The 19,131-nt window shown below is 36.6% G+C and overlaps 1 protein-coding gene, 2 long non-coding RNA genes and 5 other non-coding genes across 13 annotated transcripts; 1 reads left to right on the top strand and 7 right to left on the bottom strand.

Annotated features, from left to right (window-relative positions):
- Window positions 1-618: 618 nt before the first annotated feature.
- LOC135674173 (uncharacterized) lies at window positions 619-3,972 on the bottom strand. Of its 3 annotated transcripts, none has more exons than XR_010513540.1 (5): window positions 3,522-3,972; window positions 2,352-3,430; window positions 1,710-1,801; window positions 1,465-1,572; window positions 619-1,356 (listed from the first exon to the last, which is right to left on the bottom strand). It is a non-coding gene; the product is annotated as an uncharacterized LOC135674173 (long non-coding RNA). The 3 variants fall into 3 exon arrangements; XR_010513539.1 differs by having other exon boundaries at window positions 2,352-2,479; window positions 3,315-3,967; XR_010513538.1 differs by having other exon boundaries at window positions 2,352-3,958.
- A 145-nt stretch (window positions 3,973-4,117) lies between these two features.
- TRNAW-CCA (transfer RNA tryptophan (anticodon CCA)) lies at window positions 4,118-4,189 on the bottom strand. Its single transcript has one exon. It is a non-coding gene; the product is annotated as a tRNA-Trp (tRNA).
- A 90-nt stretch (window positions 4,190-4,279) lies between these two features.
- TRNAW-CCA (transfer RNA tryptophan (anticodon CCA)) lies at window positions 4,280-4,351 on the bottom strand. The gene has a single exon. It is a non-coding gene; the product is annotated as a tRNA-Trp (tRNA).
- A 106-nt stretch (window positions 4,352-4,457) lies between these two features.
- On the bottom strand, window positions 4,458-4,529 carry TRNAW-CCA (transfer RNA tryptophan (anticodon CCA)). Its single transcript has one exon. It is a non-coding gene; the product is annotated as a tRNA-Trp (tRNA).
- A 106-nt stretch (window positions 4,530-4,635) lies between these two features.
- TRNAW-CCA (transfer RNA tryptophan (anticodon CCA)) lies at window positions 4,636-4,707 on the bottom strand. The gene has a single exon. It is a non-coding gene; the product is annotated as a tRNA-Trp (tRNA).
- A 106-nt stretch (window positions 4,708-4,813) lies between these two features.
- On the bottom strand, window positions 4,814-4,885 carry TRNAW-CCA (transfer RNA tryptophan (anticodon CCA)). Its single transcript has one exon. It is a non-coding gene; the product is annotated as a tRNA-Trp (tRNA).
- A 319-nt stretch (window positions 4,886-5,204) lies between these two features.
- Window positions 5,205-7,308, bottom strand: LOC135675071 (uncharacterized). The gene is made up of 2 exons (XR_010513811.1): window positions 6,574-7,308; window positions 5,205-5,548 (listed from the first exon to the last, which is right to left on the bottom strand). It is a non-coding gene; the product is annotated as an uncharacterized LOC135675071 (long non-coding RNA).
- Window positions 7,309-13,244: 5,936 nt separating this feature from the next.
- On the top strand, window positions 13,245-18,492 carry LOC135674172 (uncharacterized). 4 transcript variants are annotated; one of them, XM_065183732.1, is made up of 7 exons: window positions 13,245-13,490; window positions 14,848-15,394; window positions 15,578-15,720; window positions 16,107-16,277; window positions 17,173-17,315; window positions 18,067-18,177; window positions 18,306-18,492. In XM_065183732.1, the coding sequence occupies exons 1-7, from the start codon at window positions 13,347-13,349 to the stop codon at window positions 18,370-18,372; spliced, it is 1,326 nt and encodes a 441-aa protein (XP_065039804.1). In that variant the 5' UTR covers window positions 13,245-13,346; the 3' UTR covers window positions 18,373-18,492. The 4 variants fall into 4 exon arrangements, with proteins under 4 accessions (XP_065039804.1, XP_065039801.1, XP_065039802.1 ...); XM_065183729.1 differs by having other exon boundaries at window positions 14,848-15,720; XM_065183731.1 differs by having other exon boundaries at window positions 13,352-13,490; window positions 14,811-15,720.
- The last annotated feature ends 639 nt before the right edge of the window (window positions 18,493-19,131 follow it).

Raw genomic sequence — 19,131 nt, 5'->3', positions numbered from 1 at the left:
ATGTGCATCGACCAGTTTGATACTATGCATGCAATAGTTTCCCCGGTTTCTCTTCATCCTCCTCGGCATTTTTATCCCTACCGTCTCCCACTTCGTCCTCTCCTATGCCTCCACCTGCCATGCGTACAATATGACAGTCTAGCTCTCCCTCACCAATGCCTCATCTAGCCTTTTGTTTCTCCGTCTTTGTTCGTCGTTACGACCTTCATCGCTTTCTCTTCCTCGACAAGAGTAATCTTAACCCTTCTTAAAATTTAAATTATATATCATTATATTAATAATTTATTGTGAGTCTACATGTCACGTAAGTAGATTCTAACGTCTATTAACTCACGAAATAAACTTATATCCTATATTTTAAAAAATATAAAAATTATTTTAAATATAATTAAATCATAAAAACTTAAGTGATCCATAATTAAGATCACAAGAGTTAAAATAAATTTTAATTTTTTTAAAACTTAAATTATATATATAATTATATTAATAATTTATTATGAATCTATAGATCATATAAACTAACTCGATGAAAGACTTATATGTTATATTTTTAAAAATATTAAAATTATTTTAGAAACGAATGACCATACAAACTTATTACTAAAACTAAAATAAATCTTAACCCAAACTTCAATTTGCTTCCTCATCTAAAATCTCAATCCATTGTCATCGGTGAAGTAATTTCTATTAGATTGATCGAGACAGGTTTAAATCATGAGTGACAAAACTGCTGCACGCTTAGTCCTGGTTCAACTTTCGGAGCAACTTCAGGTACTTGTTGTTTCTCTTCATGCAAAGTAAGATTGATTGATTGAGGAAAAGCGTGAAGCATTGGGTTCTACTGCTTCAGGACCAGAATCCAAAGACCTCCGCGCATTGCAGTTGTTGTCCATCAATGGTTTTAAATGCTCCATTGGATCATGCCGCACTAGCTGACAATTGCATGCCTTGAAGTAGATTAGTCCACCTCCAACATCCAGCCAAGACAAGACACTGCTGGCTCAAGGTTTCAGGGTCGACTTCCTTGACCAAAGCCAGTTGAATCTTCATCCTCAATGCCCGGATTAAGATCATGAACTGTCATCAGCAAATATGCTTTGGCCACCGAGATGCACAAACTGGATTGGTCACCAGCATCCACTTGTCCGAGATTTCTTGGAGGTGACAAGTGTTTCAACTTGTTTTTGTGATCTCCTATGCATTATTGTAGTAGTTGTCCATCAAGGGCTCTGAATGCTCCACTGGACCTTTGAATTTTGATTGACCAAAGCCAGTGGAATCTTCCATATACACATTGAGATCGTTTGATCATCAGCATCGACTTGTCTTGGATTTGTTCATTGCTTCTTTCCGTTTCTGAGAAGTGGAATTATACACAAGTTCACATTATCAGTAGGTTGAGATGGCTTTTGCACCTGCAAGTTGATCCAAAACAAGAGATGAGAAGAAAGGGATGCTCGTCACCTGCTTCATGAGGGTGGATGGATAGATTGTCTTCTTCTGTTAGTTCATATCACATGCTTCCTGCAGCTTCTCCTGCACATACATCATCATGCGCCATCATCTTCATCACTGAAAAAGAAGTGTAGAATTCAGAAAACGTCTCTCCCAAAAAGTCAAAGGATGCTGGTCCAATTAGAGCTTATTTTCAACTTTTAGAAAAAAGTAGATTTGCAAAAAGTCACAGATTGCTTGATGAATATAGCCACCAGGATAGAGATGAATCAGATGGACCACTGTCCAAATTGGCCATGTTCTCAACTTTGACCGCCGCCACCACCACCACCACCACCAAGGATTGCTGAAATATCACACCTTAACAGTTAAAAAACTAAAGAAAAAAGTCTGTGCTTGACAGGGATATCGAATATGAGCATGCCTATGGATTGAGCAATATGATTTCTTTTGACAATAAACTTACTCACTTTTAACCTAGAAGGTAAACTAGTAGCATTTCATTCATGGGAATAAATCTTTCTTCTGGGGTTCATCAGCAACCAAAAAATATATAAACATTATGGAAATTCCAATCTCCACAAGTTTCACAGGTGGATTTATCACATAATGCCACATAAAAAAGTTTTTGAAGTGTTGCAAGCATGTAAATATTGGGTTTTACCGATCAGTAGATTAGTCTGGAAGATTCATCCCTAAATAACCATCATTTTCTGTCATAACTCGTTTTCTAGACTTCACCGATACAATAAATTCTCATTAAGAATCTCAACCAACATAAGCTACACAGATGTGAGAACCTGAAAGGACATTCATCGAGGATAATCATACACCAAACCTTACGCAAACTTCTGTAAACATAACAAAAGTATAGATTTCATGAATCTGTAACGTACCTCATATAAAAACACAAATATCAAGATCTGCTAATGCTTTGGGCTTCAGGACAATTTCACCAAAGTTCATTTAGAAGCCACCGTCAACAGCATAGCCAGCACCCTTCATGGAATGACATTCACCTTACCTGTAGAAAAATATTGGTAGAGACATGCAAAGAAGATGGAATTATGATCAGTCCCACAACTATAAAAGTATATTTTAGTGTCACCCTTCCCAACCATCAAGTTAAGACATATCGGAATCTTTTTATCTAAGATGCTGAGCTGAAGATGAAACAAGCTTTAGAAGCATCAAAAAGTAGCATTGCATATGTCCAGATGGTAATAAATTAGCATATCTCACAAAAAAACCAAAGTCTTAATTTGACATTATAATGAACAAGACACCATCATCGGGAGACACCAAAAAACATTGTAAGTACAGCTCAGAGAACTTTGATTAAACAACTAATGCCAACAAGCAAAAACAACCTAAATCTTTGCCAGTCAAGTTGAGGACAGAACTCTGATTCAAGCATGCAAACTAAGAGTGAAATCCAATGCACCTTTTGCATTAATCAAATGTAGACAACACTTTGGAAATTCTTCATTCTCACTTGACAAGTAAAATTTGGCATCACAAACCTTACAAAACTAGATACTTGAATATTGCACCAAACGCTAAGAACCCTAATTTTGATGCAGGAATTAGACCACATGGTTGAGGCATCAGGAAAGAACAAGCAGAAATGGACTACAGAGAGGACAAGTAGAGCAGCACTTTAATCATACAACTAATGAAGCAGAACAAAACATCAAAAGTACAACTCAAGCAAAATTTTGATTATCCGTCTAATACCAACAAGCAAAGGAAAGGGGGGAAGAAAACGAAAAGCAAGGAAAAACCCGAGTCTTTGTCGCTCACATTACAGGACAAAAACTCTGATTCAAGCATGCAACCAATGTTAAATTCCAACGCACCTTTTGCATTAAACCAATGTAGATAAACACATCACATATTCTTCGGAAACCCTAAAACTGGCATCACAAAGCTTCCAAAACTAGACACTAGAACATCGCACCGAATGCCAAGAACCCTAATTTCGATTAAGGAATTAGACCACATCATTGAGGCATTAGGAAAGAAGAAGCAGGAATAGGGTTCAGAAAGGACGAGTAGAGCAGAACCTTGATTACATAACTAATTCCAACAGGCAGATCAAATCAAAGAACACCATAATCGAATCTTCAGCAACGATGAACAAACATATTTTCATCCTCCTAAGGATTCACTCTCTGCCCCGACTAAGGCGCGACAGAAACAAAGAAACATCAAACTCGAATCTTTTAGCAACAATCTACGAGAAACCAACCAAATTCCAAGAAGAAACAACATTGATATTCCAACACGAACCCGTCGTGTTCCTCTTCTTCATAAATATACTAAGCAAATCCCAAATCCAACAACCAAAATAAAAGCATAACCACTGATAGCAACACATAATTCTGAAAGCAAAACACAATAGCATATTTGACCAAATACCAAAGTCTTTGACGCTATAGATAAGTAATGGCATCACTATGACATCGCGAACGAAGCAGAAACGAAACTATAGAAAGGTTAAAAACAAACAACCAAAACAGCGCCTCATCCAACCTTTTCCACGACACATTTATATGTGTTCTTCATGAATTCAATCCGCCACGAAGATTGAGCCTTTTAGACTCGATGATCGAACGTTAAAAACAAATTGTCGTGGAAAAAACGAAAAATGATTGACTTTTGAACCCGACGTGAATCGAACACGCAACCTTCTGATCTGGAGTCAGACGCGCTACCATTGCGCCACGGATCCGGTAATGTTTCATGCCAACATAAAAATTATCAAACCAAAAGATTGAACTGTCCTGGAAAAAAGCAGAAATCAATTGATTTTGGTGAGATTTGAACCCAACGTGAATCGAACACGCAACCTTCTGATCTGGAGTCAGACGCGCTACCATTGCGCCACGGATCCAGTGATGTTACAATGGCAACAAAAATATTATCAAACCAAAAGATCGAACGTTAAAAACAAATTATCCTGGAAAAAAAAAAGAAATCAATTGACTTTTGTTGAGACTTGAACCCGACGTGAATCGAACACGCAACCTTCTGATCTGGAGTCAGACGCGCTACCATTGCGCCACGGATCCAGTGATGTTACAATGGCAACACCAAAATTATCAAACCAAAAGATCGAACGTTAAAAACAAATTATCCTGGAAAAAAAAAAGAAATCAATTGACTTTTGCTGAGACTTGAACCCGACGTGAATCGAACACGCAACCTTCTGATCTGGAGTCAGACGCGCTACCATTGCGCCACGGATCCAGTGATGTTACAATGGCAACACAAAAATTATCAAACCAAAAGATCGAACGTTAAAAACAAATTATCCTGGAAAAAAAAAAGAAATCAATTGACTTTTGTTGAGACTTGAACCCAACGTGAATCGAACACGCAACCTTCTGATCTGGAGTCAGACGCGCTACCATTGCGCCACGGATCCCTTGATGTTAAATGCCCACATAAAATATTAATATATTATTTCAGTATAACAGTACAGTTCGGTTAAATAAATTTGTGTTGAAATCAAACACGAACGGCGATGACCACAACATTGAGCGTCCATGTGTCGTAGAACCACCTATCATCACATGTTTTGTGCAAGGATTGCTATCAGATGATGTCGATGAAAACCCAAAGTAGAACAGCAAATGCTCGTTCGTGTTTTTGGTGAAACGATATATGACCACCGGCGTACTGCTGGTGAGAAAGACTATGTATCCATCTCAGACAGGGTTTTCCAATCCAAAAAGAAGCTCACAGAATAAAATCATTCATACAATCCTACAAAAACATGGCAGCAAACAGTTGTTGTCAAGTTGGACATCACAGTCTCATAGTATACCTGATGAATTTGCAGACAGCACGACATATACTCGGCCTTTAGCTTCGGAAGTACCTATTACAAATCGAACAAGTCCGGCCATCTCCACACCTAGTAATTGGATGAGGATGAAATTATCTTTGTGCAAAATCTGGGGCAACAATTGAAGAATGTACAAATCTTTCCTCTCTCTAAGTGTCGTTGCAACTCACATCGCTTAGCTTCTTTCAGCATTGTTGTAGCAACAATTAATTGATGTAAGACTGCAGCAATTTCATAACCCTGGACAAGAGGAAGAACTTCATGTAATTAAGCTTAGAAAGCAAATTTAATAATCTAGTCCTTAGGGGGTTCAAAAAATTATAAAACAAAGCCTCTGAGTTTGAAACCAAAGGAAAATTTCCCTGGAAATTCTACTCATGCACAAAACAAGGAACTTCAGTTGCAAGAATGAGTTCCTATTGTGCCACCATTACAATTGGATCCAAATTCCACATGACAAGTCATACATTGATAAGATAATTAGGGAATACTTATCTGAACAGTGATATTAAAGATAATTTCATGTCAATTACTGAGCACAGTGATAATTGTCACTTCAGTGCTAAAAAGGTTAGCCTTGTGATTTGTAATTCTCATAGAATTAACTTTCTAAAGAAATGCACAAATACCATGACTTAAATACTAGTGATGCAAATAGTGTAAGAAACTAGGACGACAATAAGAGCTAAAGTTAACAACAACAACAAAAATAAATATTTTACATATCGATTTGCCGCTTTTCATGGTTAGCTTTGATTTGAATTATTTGCTTCTTCATGTTAGTGAGTATGATCGAGTTCGATGACAGTATATTTCAGAAACTGAGAAGTGTGGCTTTAATAATTCAGATTAGTCAAACATAATTTTATCACTCAAAGGTCATTCAACTTCCTATCATTTCAGAATCAATCATTTATACTCTAACCCAAGATCCACTCTGGTGTGCATGATTATTATATCCAAATATGTAGATATCAAAATTCATATGATTTGGACAATTCTTTAGCATTTATCATAATGATAACAAATCAATGGTCTAAAAAACGTTCATGCAAGAAAGATGATCAATTAATTAACATCACAAACAGTTGATCAGAATGTATGTCTTGGTACAACCCCCCCTAATAAGGAGCATGGATTGGATTAGGGAAGCAATCTCTCATCTACTTATATGTATACATATAAGCGATAAACTTCGGAGCAACCAATTAGAATGTTCAGAATCACTGCTTATCTAGCTGTTGAAGATAAGAAATATCTCATACCTGAAAAGGACTTCAAATGAGCCCCATCCATGATATCTTCAGAATACCAATGTGGTGGGATCATCTCAGGTACTTACATAGATGTCAAGCAGCTCAGGTCCTTTTTCTTTGTCGATGAGAACAATCTTCTGCATAAATACATTTTCCGATAAACTAAAGATGGTATAGTGCTTGCAGTGCCCCCTATGCAATCCTTTAGACTTGCAATTTTCCATCACACGATACCGAGGTATCATCCTGTTCTTCAAACTAAATAACAGTATTGGATGGCGGGCAATGTGGGATGCTGTATATTCAACTTTCTTGACCAAAAATTCCATCTTTCTCTGCAACTCGTTTTTGGATAAACACCACATGGTCGGCACCCTTCTGAATGCATACGAGAACTCCGACTCCGACTATCCGACGCTTGTCATGAGCCTGATTACAGCCTCCGATTTCTTTTTTGTGGAGAACGACAAGGGTCCACAGGAACATCCTGGACTGTCGGGGCACTCCGGGGTGATTCCCGAGGTTGGAGGACGAAAAGTGGGCGCCTTTTCACTGTGAGCGATGTCCTATCGTCGGTGATGCCGCACTCCTCCCTTGTGAACGACGGATTAGGAAGTAACACATCTTCTCGATGCCGCAGCTCAGAAACAATGCTTTCGTCTTCATTTGCTTGAGGAGGAGCTTCCTTCATCCAATGAGTTTTCCCCACATCTCCAATATGGAAAGGAGTGAACCGATGCTTAGCTTGACCATGCGGCAGGGGTGAGTCATGACGATCCGGATAAGTTCGGGGTCCGAAGAGCCCATATCGCTGAGGACCGGAACTTTGGGCCAGATTCTTCTTCACGTCGCAGAGTCCGTGGGTTTGAGTGAAAAGATATTTCTGAGGTAAACGTAGGTAGTTACAGAATGATTTTAATAACAATCTTAATCATGATCTAGTGGTTGTCATTAGGCCCTATAAATAGGATCGTAGTTTATGAAGCAAGGGATATAAGTGTTCTTATCCTATATCAGTTTTCTCGAGTCGAAAGGATTTTTTAAATACTATATCAGTTTTCTTGAGTCGAAATGATTCTTTTTACTCTTATCGTAGTATTCTATTTTTTCCTTGCTCCTTCATCCCTAACATTTGTGGTATCAGAGCCTAGTTTCAATCTGAACTAGGCATTATGGCTTCCAATGTCAATTCCATATCTCAACCCCTTATCCCCATCTTCTCGGGCAAAAGTTATGAATCTTGGAGCATCAAGATTAAGACTCTATTCAAGTCTCAAGATCTTTGGGACTTAATAGAGAATGAATATGCAGATTCAGATAATGAAATCAGGCTGAGAGAGAATACAAAGGACTCACTTCTCGGGCAAAAGCTATGAATTTTGGAGCATCAAGATTAAGACTCTATTCAAGTCTCAAGATCTTTGGGACTTAATAGAGAATGAATATACAGATTCAGATAATGAAATCAGGCTGAGAGAGAATACAAAGGACTCACTTCTCGGGCAAAAGCTATGAATTTTGGAGCATCAAGATTAAGACTCTATTCAAGTCTCAAGATCTTTGGGACTTAATAGAGAATGAATATGCAGAATCAGATAATGAAATCAGGCTGAGGGAGAATAGAAAGGACTCAAAGGTATTGTTCTTCATTCAACAAGCTGTACATGAGACGATTTTCTCAAGAATTACGGTAGTGATAACCTCAAAGCAAGCTTGGTTGATACTTCAAAATAAATTTCAAGGCTCATCAAGGGTGATTATGGTAAAACTTCAAACCCTCCGTCGTGAGTTTGAAATTTTATTCATGAAAAACAATGAATCGGTATAAGATTTTCTTTCTCGAATGATTGAAATTGTTAGTCAAATGAAATCTTATGGTGAATATCTTTTTGATAATATAATTGTTGCAAAAGCTTTGAGAAGTTTAACTCCGAAATTTGATCATGTTATTGCCGCAATTGAGGAATCAAAAGATTTATCCACATGTTCATTTGATGAACTAATGGGTTCCTTGCAAGCACATGAAGTAAGGTTGAACAGGTCACTTGAAAAAAGTGAAGAAAAAACATTTCAGGTTAAGGGGGAGTCTTCTATTTCAAAAGAAGACAAAAAATCAACACGAAGAGGATGTGATAGACAAGAATTTTGTGGTAGAGGAAATGGAAGAGGAAGAGGACACTTTGATGGGCATGATGAACAAAGACAATCAAATTATGATCAAAGAAATTACAAGAGTATAATTCAATGTCACTATTATAACAAATTTGATCACATGAAGGGCAGATTGTTGGAAAAGAGAAAAGCAAAGCTATGTGGAGAAAAATGAAGAAAATAGTATGTTATTTATGACTCATTCACAAGTTCATAATATCTCAAATGATATTTGGTTTCTAGATAGTGGATGTTCTAATCATATGTCAATCATAAAATCAATATTTATAGTTATTAATGAAACTCACAAGTTGAATGTTAAACTTGGAGATAACAAGCAAATCCAAGTGGAAGACATAGGAACAATTGAGGTGAAGACAAATCAAGGGAAGGTAAAATACCTTGATAATGTTTTCTTTATTCCTACTTTATCATATAACTTGTTGAGTGTTAGATAATTAGTAGATGATGGATATTCAGTAATATTTAATGATGGTTCATGTACTATTAATGATAAAAAATCTGGTTTGATTATAGTAAATATTTGCATGACACAAAACAAGATGTTTCCACTTGATGTGTTAAATATTGAGAGGCATGCACTTGCCGCAACTAAAAAGAATGAGTTTAGTTTATGACATTTAAGATATGGACATCTTAACATTAAGGGTTTAAGGTTATTAAGTCAAAAATGAATGATTTTCGGATTACCCAAGATTAATACACTTGATGTATGTGAATGATGCATTTATGGCAAACAAAGTAAAAAACTATTTTCTATTGATAAAAACATGGAGAGCATCTAATTGTCTTGAATTAATTCATGCTGATTTATGTGAACTTATGAATACAAAATCATTTGGTGGAAGTTAATATTTTTTATTATTTACGGATGATTATAGTCTCATGAGTTGGGTATATTTTTTGAAATTGAAATATGAAACATTTGATAATTTTCGAAAGTTTAAGGCACTTGTTGAAAGGCAAAGTGGTAGATATATAAAGACACTTTGGACAGATAGAGGTGGTGAATTTTTATCTAATGAGTTTAATTTTTTTTGTGAAGAAAATGGTATTCACAAAAAATTGACAACACCATATACACTAGAGCTATAGCTAAACATAAGAATCAGACCGTCATTGAAATGACAAGAAGTTTGCTTAAAGGAAAACATCTTCTAAATGAGTTTTGGGCAGAAGTAGTTGCAACAACAGTTTATTTGTTGAATATTTCACCAACAAAGGCTATTATAAATCGAACTCCTTTTGAGGCTTGGTATGGTATGAAACCAAGTGTTAGACATCTAAAAATTTTTGGTTGTATTGCTTATGCTTTGGTGAATTCTTGATGAAAAATTTGAAAAATGCATCTTAATTGGTTATTCCTTACAATCGAAAGTATATCGATTATATAATCCTGTTAGTGGCAAAGTTATTATTAACAGAAATGTTATGTTTGATGAAAGGACAAGTTAGAATTGGGAGATCAATAAAGGTGGAATACAAATGTAGATTCCGGTAGAACTAGACATTCCGCAGAATCAAATGACAGATCCTGCTCCAACAAGTTCATCGTCAACCTCACCCAATAGCAGTTCAAATTCTGATTCCTCAGATGAAACCCCTCCAAGAAATTTTAGATCACTGATAGAAATTTATAACTCAACATTTGCTTTGTTTATTTCAAATCCAATAACTTTTGAGGAAGTAGTTAAAAGAGAGGAAATCAAGTCAATTGAGAAGAACGAAACTTGGGAGCTAATGGATCTATCAAAAGAAAAGAAATCTATTGGATTAAAATGGGTATTCAAAACAAAGTTTAAATGCAAATTATTTAGTTTCACTAATAGTGATTGTGCAGGAGTTTTAGATGATCGAAAGAGTACTTCAGGCAAGTAGAGCTATAACAACGAAGTATTGTGGAACGAATGAATAAGTTGCGGATATCCTTATCAAATCGCTTCCGGTTCAAAAGCATGTTTATTTCATGTTGCAAATCGGTATATGCAACTATGAATCAAGGGGGAGTGTTGAGATTTGATTCATAGTTATCTAGGTAGTTACAAAGTGATTTCAATAACTACCTCAATCATGATCTAGTGGTTACAGGATGATTTCAATAATCACCTCAGTCATAATCTAGTAGTTATAAGGTGGTTTCAATAACTACCTCAATCTAGTAGTTATAGGGTGGTTGTCACTAGGTCCTATAAATAGGATCGTAGTTTATGAACCAAGGGATATAGAGAGGGTGTGCATTTGGTATCTTATAAGTGTTCTTATCAATCCTCCTATTTTTTAAATACTACATCAGTTTTCTTGAGTCGAAAGGATTTTTTTTACCCGTATCGTAGTATTCTGTTTTTTCCTTGCTCCTCCATTCCCAACATAAGAGTCAACGGAGCCATGGGATCTCAGGAAACTAAGGACGACGTCAAACTTCTCCGTGGATGTGAGGCGCGCAACGGCCTCGATGGCCTTGGATGCCTCGACGGTAGAGCACCGTTCACGAGGTACTCGACCAAGGGGTGAGGGTTGGGGGATGGGACAAGGTCCACAGCGGTAGAGTAGGAGGAGGAGAAGAGAAGGTCTACGAGGCAGCGACAATGGAAGAATCTAGGAAGACCATAACGACGGACGAAGGGGAGCATCTCAACTAGGAGAGTGGTTGTAACCCTCACGGTCTGAAGTGCCGAACCGAACTCATTCAAAATTCAAATACTTCCACGAATATTCCTCCATTAATATTAATCCCAACAAAGAAAACTCAAATTAATCTCTTCTAATTGTGATTAATATTTAATTATTATTTGATAAAAAGAAAATATTATTCCTTCAAAAATTAATCTGTGTAGGTTTTTTATAGACACAAACATTTTAATTCATCCAAGACATCTTAAATCACATCAACTCATTCCATCATATAAAACAAAGATTGTAATGAAGACACTAATTACATAAACATATACAATATATTTATTTCATAAGCAAGTCCGCAGTGCACTTATTTATGTATATATCAACCTACTCCATTCATGCATGGCAGAGTACGTGCATCGACGTGGCATCACGTGATGTAGGTGACTGTTCAAGGGTGCGGTGGACCACGAGGCGGAGCCGGAGGGCCGGGCGGCGGCGGTGCGTGTGGTGGCTGAGGCGGAGGCCCGCCTGGCCCCGGAGGTGGAGGACCCCCAGTGGGGGGAGGACCGCCGTGTGGTGAAGGCTGGGGAGGATGCATCTTCTTCTCCCCAGAGTCATAGCTCTGCCGATGAGCTTTTGTACTGGGTTGGTATCTGAAGGTCAAACCTAGCAGTCACAGCTCTGCTGGCTTTTACTTTGCCTTGAATCTTTCCGATCAACTCCATGTTTGTAGATGTTAAATCAGGAGTCATATTAACTAAAATTTATGACTACATAATAGGTGAGATGTGTGACTTGGAGAGGCTAAATGATTGAGAGAAAGAATTTTATGCGTAAATTAAGATTAGGATATGAGGAGATTATCATTGTTTACACAGGTGGCAACAAACTATTTACCATAGTTAAATGTTTTTATTATAATTATTGTTCTAGTTTATTTTTAGATATTTTTTTTTTAATTATTGATTTTTTTATCAAACCTCCTTCCTCGTACGAGGAGCACAGAGAAGAAGACAAGTAAGAACAAAACGAGCAAAATTTGATAGGGGTAAACGAGATTTGGAAAGATAACAATAAATTTGATGGGATAAAGAAAGAATGCGCAAGGATAGAGGTGGAGATAGATAGGATGAGAGCTTGGGGTAAAATTATATTTTTACTCTATAAGAAATGTTTGGCGAGAATTCTTAAAAGTTGAGATGTTGTAAAAAAAATCTCAAATATAATTTTTTTAAAAAAATCATCCCAATTATTCTGTTATCATCTTACATTATTTATTATCATCATTTTCTTTTCCTATTTTCATCATAATTATCATGAAAAGATGTCATATTCTATATGTTTAATATATTTGTATATAAGTATGATTTTTTTTTTTTTTTGTATGGACTAATTCTCAGCCTCTACTTTTTTTAATCTTCTGAAATTATATCCCGTTTGAATTTATTGCCACCTTTTTTTCCTTGACTCATTTCGAGAAAATTGAGTAAATTTAAATTGTGAATTAAGTTTTTATTCATAAATCAAATTTAATTTTCTTAATTTTTATAAGGTGATTAATAGCCATAAGGAAGTTCTTTGAATATATTTTTGGGCAAAAACACAAATTACATTATTTTAGGGAAAAAAATTTATAATGACTATATTAAACTTAAATGTACTAAATTAAACTTAAATATAATAAAATATAATATAGCAATTATGAGAGTTCAAATCATTATTGTATAAACGTGCATGGGTTGAATCATCCTCGAAAAGTATCAGGGGTGATGTCACCTCTTATTGGAGGGTAATGTAATCCCCAAATTGGCTCCTTTTTTTTTTTGAACAAATATATGTTGTTGTTATTATTATTTATTTCCATTTCTCTTTTTGTTGTTTGTGGACAATAAGAAGGGGGCGAAACTATTTGAAGGCCGCGTCCATAACTGGCCTTCTTCTTCCTTCCCTCCGCTTCTCCTCGGCCTCCTCCTTTCGCTCTGAATCAAGCGATGGGTTCAGGAAGCAGTCGCATGGCCCCGCGGTTGCCGCGCCACCGGCCGCGACGCCGGCCGAGGCTCGGGCTCGCCGCCTTCCTCTGCGGCGGAGCCGCGGCCGTCTCTGCCGCCTCCACCTCCTCCTCCGGCTCCTCTCAGGTCCTAATTCAACGATCACGATTTAGTTCTTTGGGGTTGATTGCTTGTCTCGATAGCCATTAGCCGTACTGGATTTCTTGGTTTCTTGGTTGGGGAGATGGTTGCTTAGGTATTCGTTTTGTTGTCGTTTTTTTTTCCCACGATGGTTATTATATGTATGTATGTATGTATGTATGTGTTTATTTATTTATGCTTTTCTGTCTCGTTCGATTAGCATAATGATACGATGTTGATAGTGTAATAATGCAAGTTTTTTAGATATGAAAGATTAGGATTATCTCCGGGAAAGTGGATCTTTGATTCATTGAGGCCTGAAATGATTGGTGTTGTGATATCTTTCAAGGAGTCTTATTGGTCTGCAGTCCTTGTCTCTTATTAAGCTCTAATCTTTTTTTGCTCGGTTTGCTGAGTCAGCATATTCTAGTAATCTGGAAATCCTCATGGTTAATGACTTCTAAGAGGATGGATGGGATGGTGACCTAAGGTGGTTACACAAACATGGTGACTCATGATGAGAATGAGCACCCTTCGAATATTGGATAGACAAGTTGATATGTGCTCAAAAATGCTTTGTGCTTCTGCTTAGAGATAATAACAAGACTTTTGAGGTTGGGCATTTTCTTATAGAAAGAAGCACCCTGCTCGTGTAATTCTGTATATTGGACCAAGGAGGCATATTATGTCATCCTCCAAGGTACAAAATTTGTGATTCCAAATGGTCAGGGTGGTAATTATGTAAGTGGTAAATTTGGATGAGGTAAACATTTTTAGTTAAATTTAAGTTTGTTGATTTTCTGAGGCCCCACATTGGCGGGAGCCTCGTGCACTGGTTACACCCTTTTTTTTTTTTTTTTTCTGAGAGACAACAGTCTTTTAACTTCTAGAAGATCTATCTGAAGACAAGATTCTTGGTTCCTTGACTCCTAAACATGACATTGAATCACATGAGAGTTTCCATTCAAAGTCAAAATTATGATATCTTTAACTTGCCAAACAACAAATTGGATTGTTTTTTTAGTAAAAGAAGTTCTGCACTTTCACCAAAATGTGGTGGAAGCTATAAGAAAAGAAATTATTTCTCAATCCAGAAAACCTTACTGTTACTTTTAAGAGTATTGACATCATTTGAGCATACATTTCCTATCCAGTATATTTGACAATGAATGCCGTTGGTGCATTTTTGTGTCTGTTGTAATATCTTTTTGTGTCTCTATTGTTTTGCTTTTTGTGGTTATTCAAAACTTATATCCATTCATAAGGGCATTACTCATATGTTTTCTACATTTCTAGCCTATGGTTTAAATAGGTTGATGTTAACAGGCTATAAAGGTTTTCTTGATGGCATTCTTGTTAGCAGATTGAAGATATGCCAACGGAGAAATCAGTCAGTCAAGCAAGACTGGATGGTTCTGTATTAAATTCTAATATCCAGATCTCAGTCAAGGAGTCTTCATTAAACTTTTCACAAGACCATAGGCCTTCTAGCTCCACCAATGAAAACATGAGAAATAATCAAAGCAATAATGGCATCAATTGGGACGGCTCGGAAACCTCTTGCCTGGAGATGTTCCAACCTGAGAGGACTTATGGTCTACCAAGTACCTCGAGGAAACCAGTTGATAATGTTGATGCCGCTTTAGCAACGGTATCAGAGGTTGCTAATTGTGCAAATGGTAGTTCCCATAGCTCGCCAAGTTTCTCACGTAGCATACATCAACCTGAGCTTGGAGATTTACATGCAAATGAGATTGTTAACCCCTCAGATGATGTTGTGGGAAACCACGGTACCAATACGGATTACGTTTCTGTTATTCCAAGGTTATCCTCAACTTTGCATTTTTCAAGTGAAGATCATCTAGGTGCAACCTCTTCTGGTTCAGATGCCCAAACATCAACTGGATCAGGTGAGCAGAGAAATGGAAGTCTACTTCATGTTGATTTGGTCAGTGTCTCTTCTGATGTTCCCAGTGGCTCTGGGGAGGAAATTAGTAGCGAGTCACGGAGGAATACTAGAAGACATTTCTGGGATGCCTTTTCTAGACACAGTTCCATGACTGTTGACTCGGCAACACTATCTTCAATTTCAGAGAATAATGGTCTAGGATATCAGGACAGGTGGCTACTAGACATTGATGGTCATGCTTTTAGAGATGGGGTTGAAGATGATTCATTATACTTACGGCAGAGACACCATGGACTAAATGGAGTCAGTTGGCATACGAGATCTGAGGTGATCTTTTATTAAGTTCTATTTCAAGTTGTCACATGTTAGTTTCCTTTGCTTAAGGTAAGTTTCTATCCTTTACACTTAACAGCATGCTTCTCGACATTATCAAGGTTCTTTTTTCAATAACTTCATGGGTCACCAACTTTGAGGACATTATGGAATTAATGATGTGATTTAATACTTTTGTTGATGTTGTTTCTTTTAGTTGCAGAATATCTTTTCTTGTAGTTGTTCAATATTTGCCTTTTTATTTGTTTGGCAATAATTTTAGATACTATGGTTCTAGGTACAAAGCTTCAACCCTTTCCTTATCATTAATGCATGCATCTGAAGTTTTCAATCAAGTACATATCTTAAGTTATTTGGACTTAAAAATTTCCTCAGTGCAGATAAGGGAGCGTCTTCATTCTGGATCTAATAATAATGATGGACAAGCATCTTCCTGTCCATCAGGTCTCCACCAAGATGGCACATGCTCTTGCACATTGTTAATGACTGAAGTGTCGAGCACCCGAGCCAGTATTGCACGAATTTTTGTGTTAGCTGAAGCTTTATTTGAGGTGGGTATTTTTGTTTCAGCTCTCCTCCTATATATTCAAGTGGTTAGCTTTTTGTTAAGCACATTCTCTAAACTTCTTGAAGTTTGAATGCTCATGATCACTCATGTATTTATTCCATTAACTAACTTCACTTTCAAGCTTGTACTCCGATATAGGCTTCAACATTAATTTGGATTTTAGCCATGGTTGAGAGATGTTACCAAATTTTGAGTATATAAGCTTTTGTATTTAAAATGGAGCTGATATTTTCCATCTCCAGTTCAAAAAAAAAAAATAAAAAAAAATCATGATGGACAATATTAAAAGTTATTTTTTAATGTCAAAGATGCCTATATTTATTTTTGAAGGAAATCACTGCAGATGTAGTTCAAGATTGAGGTTCGCACTTCAAGTGAATTAGACGGTTGTATGTTTCCTATTTTTAGAAAATTGGAGAGGGGGCAGAGTCATCTCCTTTCTTCTTTTCTATTATAGAAAAAAGAATCTGCCTGCAATTGACAGTTTTATCTATTGTTATGGTGCACATGGTACTACTTCTGTAACATGTTCATCCTAATCGATGTAGTACGATGAACGGACTATGTGCCCCTAGTTTTACTTGCTGCCTTCTTGCTTGAAATGTTTATTGAGTTTAGGCTACTATATCTGATATCATTTATTTTTGTATTGTTTGTTTAGTATTGCTGATTCTTCATTGCCCTCAGAAGAATATTTATGGATGAAGAAACTGAACGGGTTATGAAACTAAGCTTATCACTGGTGCTAAAGTTCTTTATAGTATGTAGGTGATGATGCCAAGAAATATCTAAATGCAATGGAGAAACTTATTGCTAAGTATTACAGTTCATGGTCTTTTATCGGCTTTGTACCTTACATCGACATGATTACTCTGCAGGTTTTGGATGAAATTCATCGCCAGCCTGGATCACTGTCACTTTCTGTGGTCTCAGTCCCAGCACTGGAATCAGTTGTCAACTCCTTGCCATCAAAGATTCACAAAAAGCTCGACACTGCTTTGAGCAAAAATGATGTGGAACAGTAAGCATTTTCATCTGTTCATATTGTTGTCCCTGGAAAATTAGAACCATTACACTACCATATTTAGCATTAAATGTGTACGATGCTCTATGCTACTATTTTCAGATCCCTGTGCTGATTATGCACGAGATGCAGTCTGTGAAACTAAATTAGGACTAATATTATAGTTTTCATTCTAGTTCTCGAAACATGTTCCAGTATCTCCAAGATCTATCGACGATCAGATCCACAATATATTTGGGCTTGCATTCCGTCAACACAGATGATCCTGTCTCTTGCTTCATGTGGGGAATTATGAATATTTAATCAAGCAGCTGATTCCAACTGCTAGTATCCAATATTTTGGCTTCACTGAAATTTAATCTATCCCATGAATATAATGTTGGTATTTACCTTTGATCACTACATGTTTATTAAATTTGAGATTGCTATGTATGTTCGACTGCCATGCAGGCAAGAGCAATCGGTGATCTCTCTTTCACTGTAGATATTTAGTACGAGAGAAACTTTGAGCTGTTACAAAAGATTGCTAATTCACAATGTGAAACATGTTTAGGATGTTCATCTGCAATTTTTACATGGCTGGTTGATCTATCCTCTAATTTTCAATTTGTCATCGAACAGATTTCTCACTTCAACTAATTATGCACTGAAACATGCTGCTGATGAAATGGGAAAGGGGTTTCTATGTAGTTTCTCTTTCACACTTATATGCTCACTCCCTGATTCTGTACATACTGTTGTTTTACAGATGTTACATCTGCCTGGCTGATTATGAGGATGGAGACGTGGTGCGAATACTTCCCTGCCACCATGAATATCACATGGCCTGTGTCGATAAATGGCTCAAAGAAATTCATGGGTATTTTACTTAATATTCTCTGTAGCCCTCCTGTTCTTTATATATATATATATATATATATATAAAGTGTTTTAACATGGCTCCTCGAACTTGATTTTCTCTTTCTCTGCTACTACTGGTGCTTACAGTGTATGCCCTCTGTGCCGCGGCGATGTTACGGAAGCTGTTACAGAGAGTTTTATCTCCAACTCATAAAAAAGATCCTCTGTATAATTATGATACTGTGAATATGCTGATCTTGTAGCAAATCCTAAATGGTTCTATTGGTTCACATTATTTCCTTGATAATCCTAAATGTCAGATGTTGTTGTTGTATGATCTCAAACTAAACCTTAGAATTTTCTCACGGGGATAGGCTGCGAGCAGTGGGGCCTGAGTGCCTCCCCCCCCCACGTTATAGCTTTTGTATTTTTACCTTTTCGAGCTAGCTTCTTGGCTGAACAAATGATCTATCTGTTCAACCATTGATGATTAGATCAGGTGGATGATTAATCAGTTAGTCTTATTTAACTTTTTTTGTTTTTTAAATAATAATAATAATAATAATAATAATAATAATAATAATAATAATAATAATAATAATAATAATAATTATTATTATTATTATTATTATAATTATTAGGAAATGGACCTTCTTCTATCATGACATTGTCCTATTTTCCTTTTATTTTTATTATTTTTTTCCCTTTGAAGATAGTATTTATTCTTCGTAGGTAAATTTTTAGATTTGCATTCGATGCATGCTTCTTCCCATTTGGCTCGGCTCACTGGATTACCTACCAAAGTATGATCATCATCCGATCAGCTTTTGATGCTATTATTGGGACAGCTACCATTATTACATGGGGTGGGTCTCATCATTCACACAATTCTCTATCAATCAGCTTTAGACGCACTCTGCCAAAACCACAATAATTCTCCTTTGGTGTCTGTTAATGGCTGTCGTCGTTTCAT

Source organism: Musa acuminata, chromosome BXJ1-5 (assembly GCF_036884655.1).
Source record: "Musa acuminata AAA Group cultivar baxijiao chromosome BXJ1-5, Cavendish_Baxijiao_AAA, whole genome shotgun sequence".
In the NCBI taxonomy this organism is placed as follows: Eukaryota; Viridiplantae; Streptophyta; class Magnoliopsida; order Zingiberales; family Musaceae; genus Musa; species Musa acuminata.
This window is presented reverse-complemented; position numbering and strand designations above follow the sequence as displayed.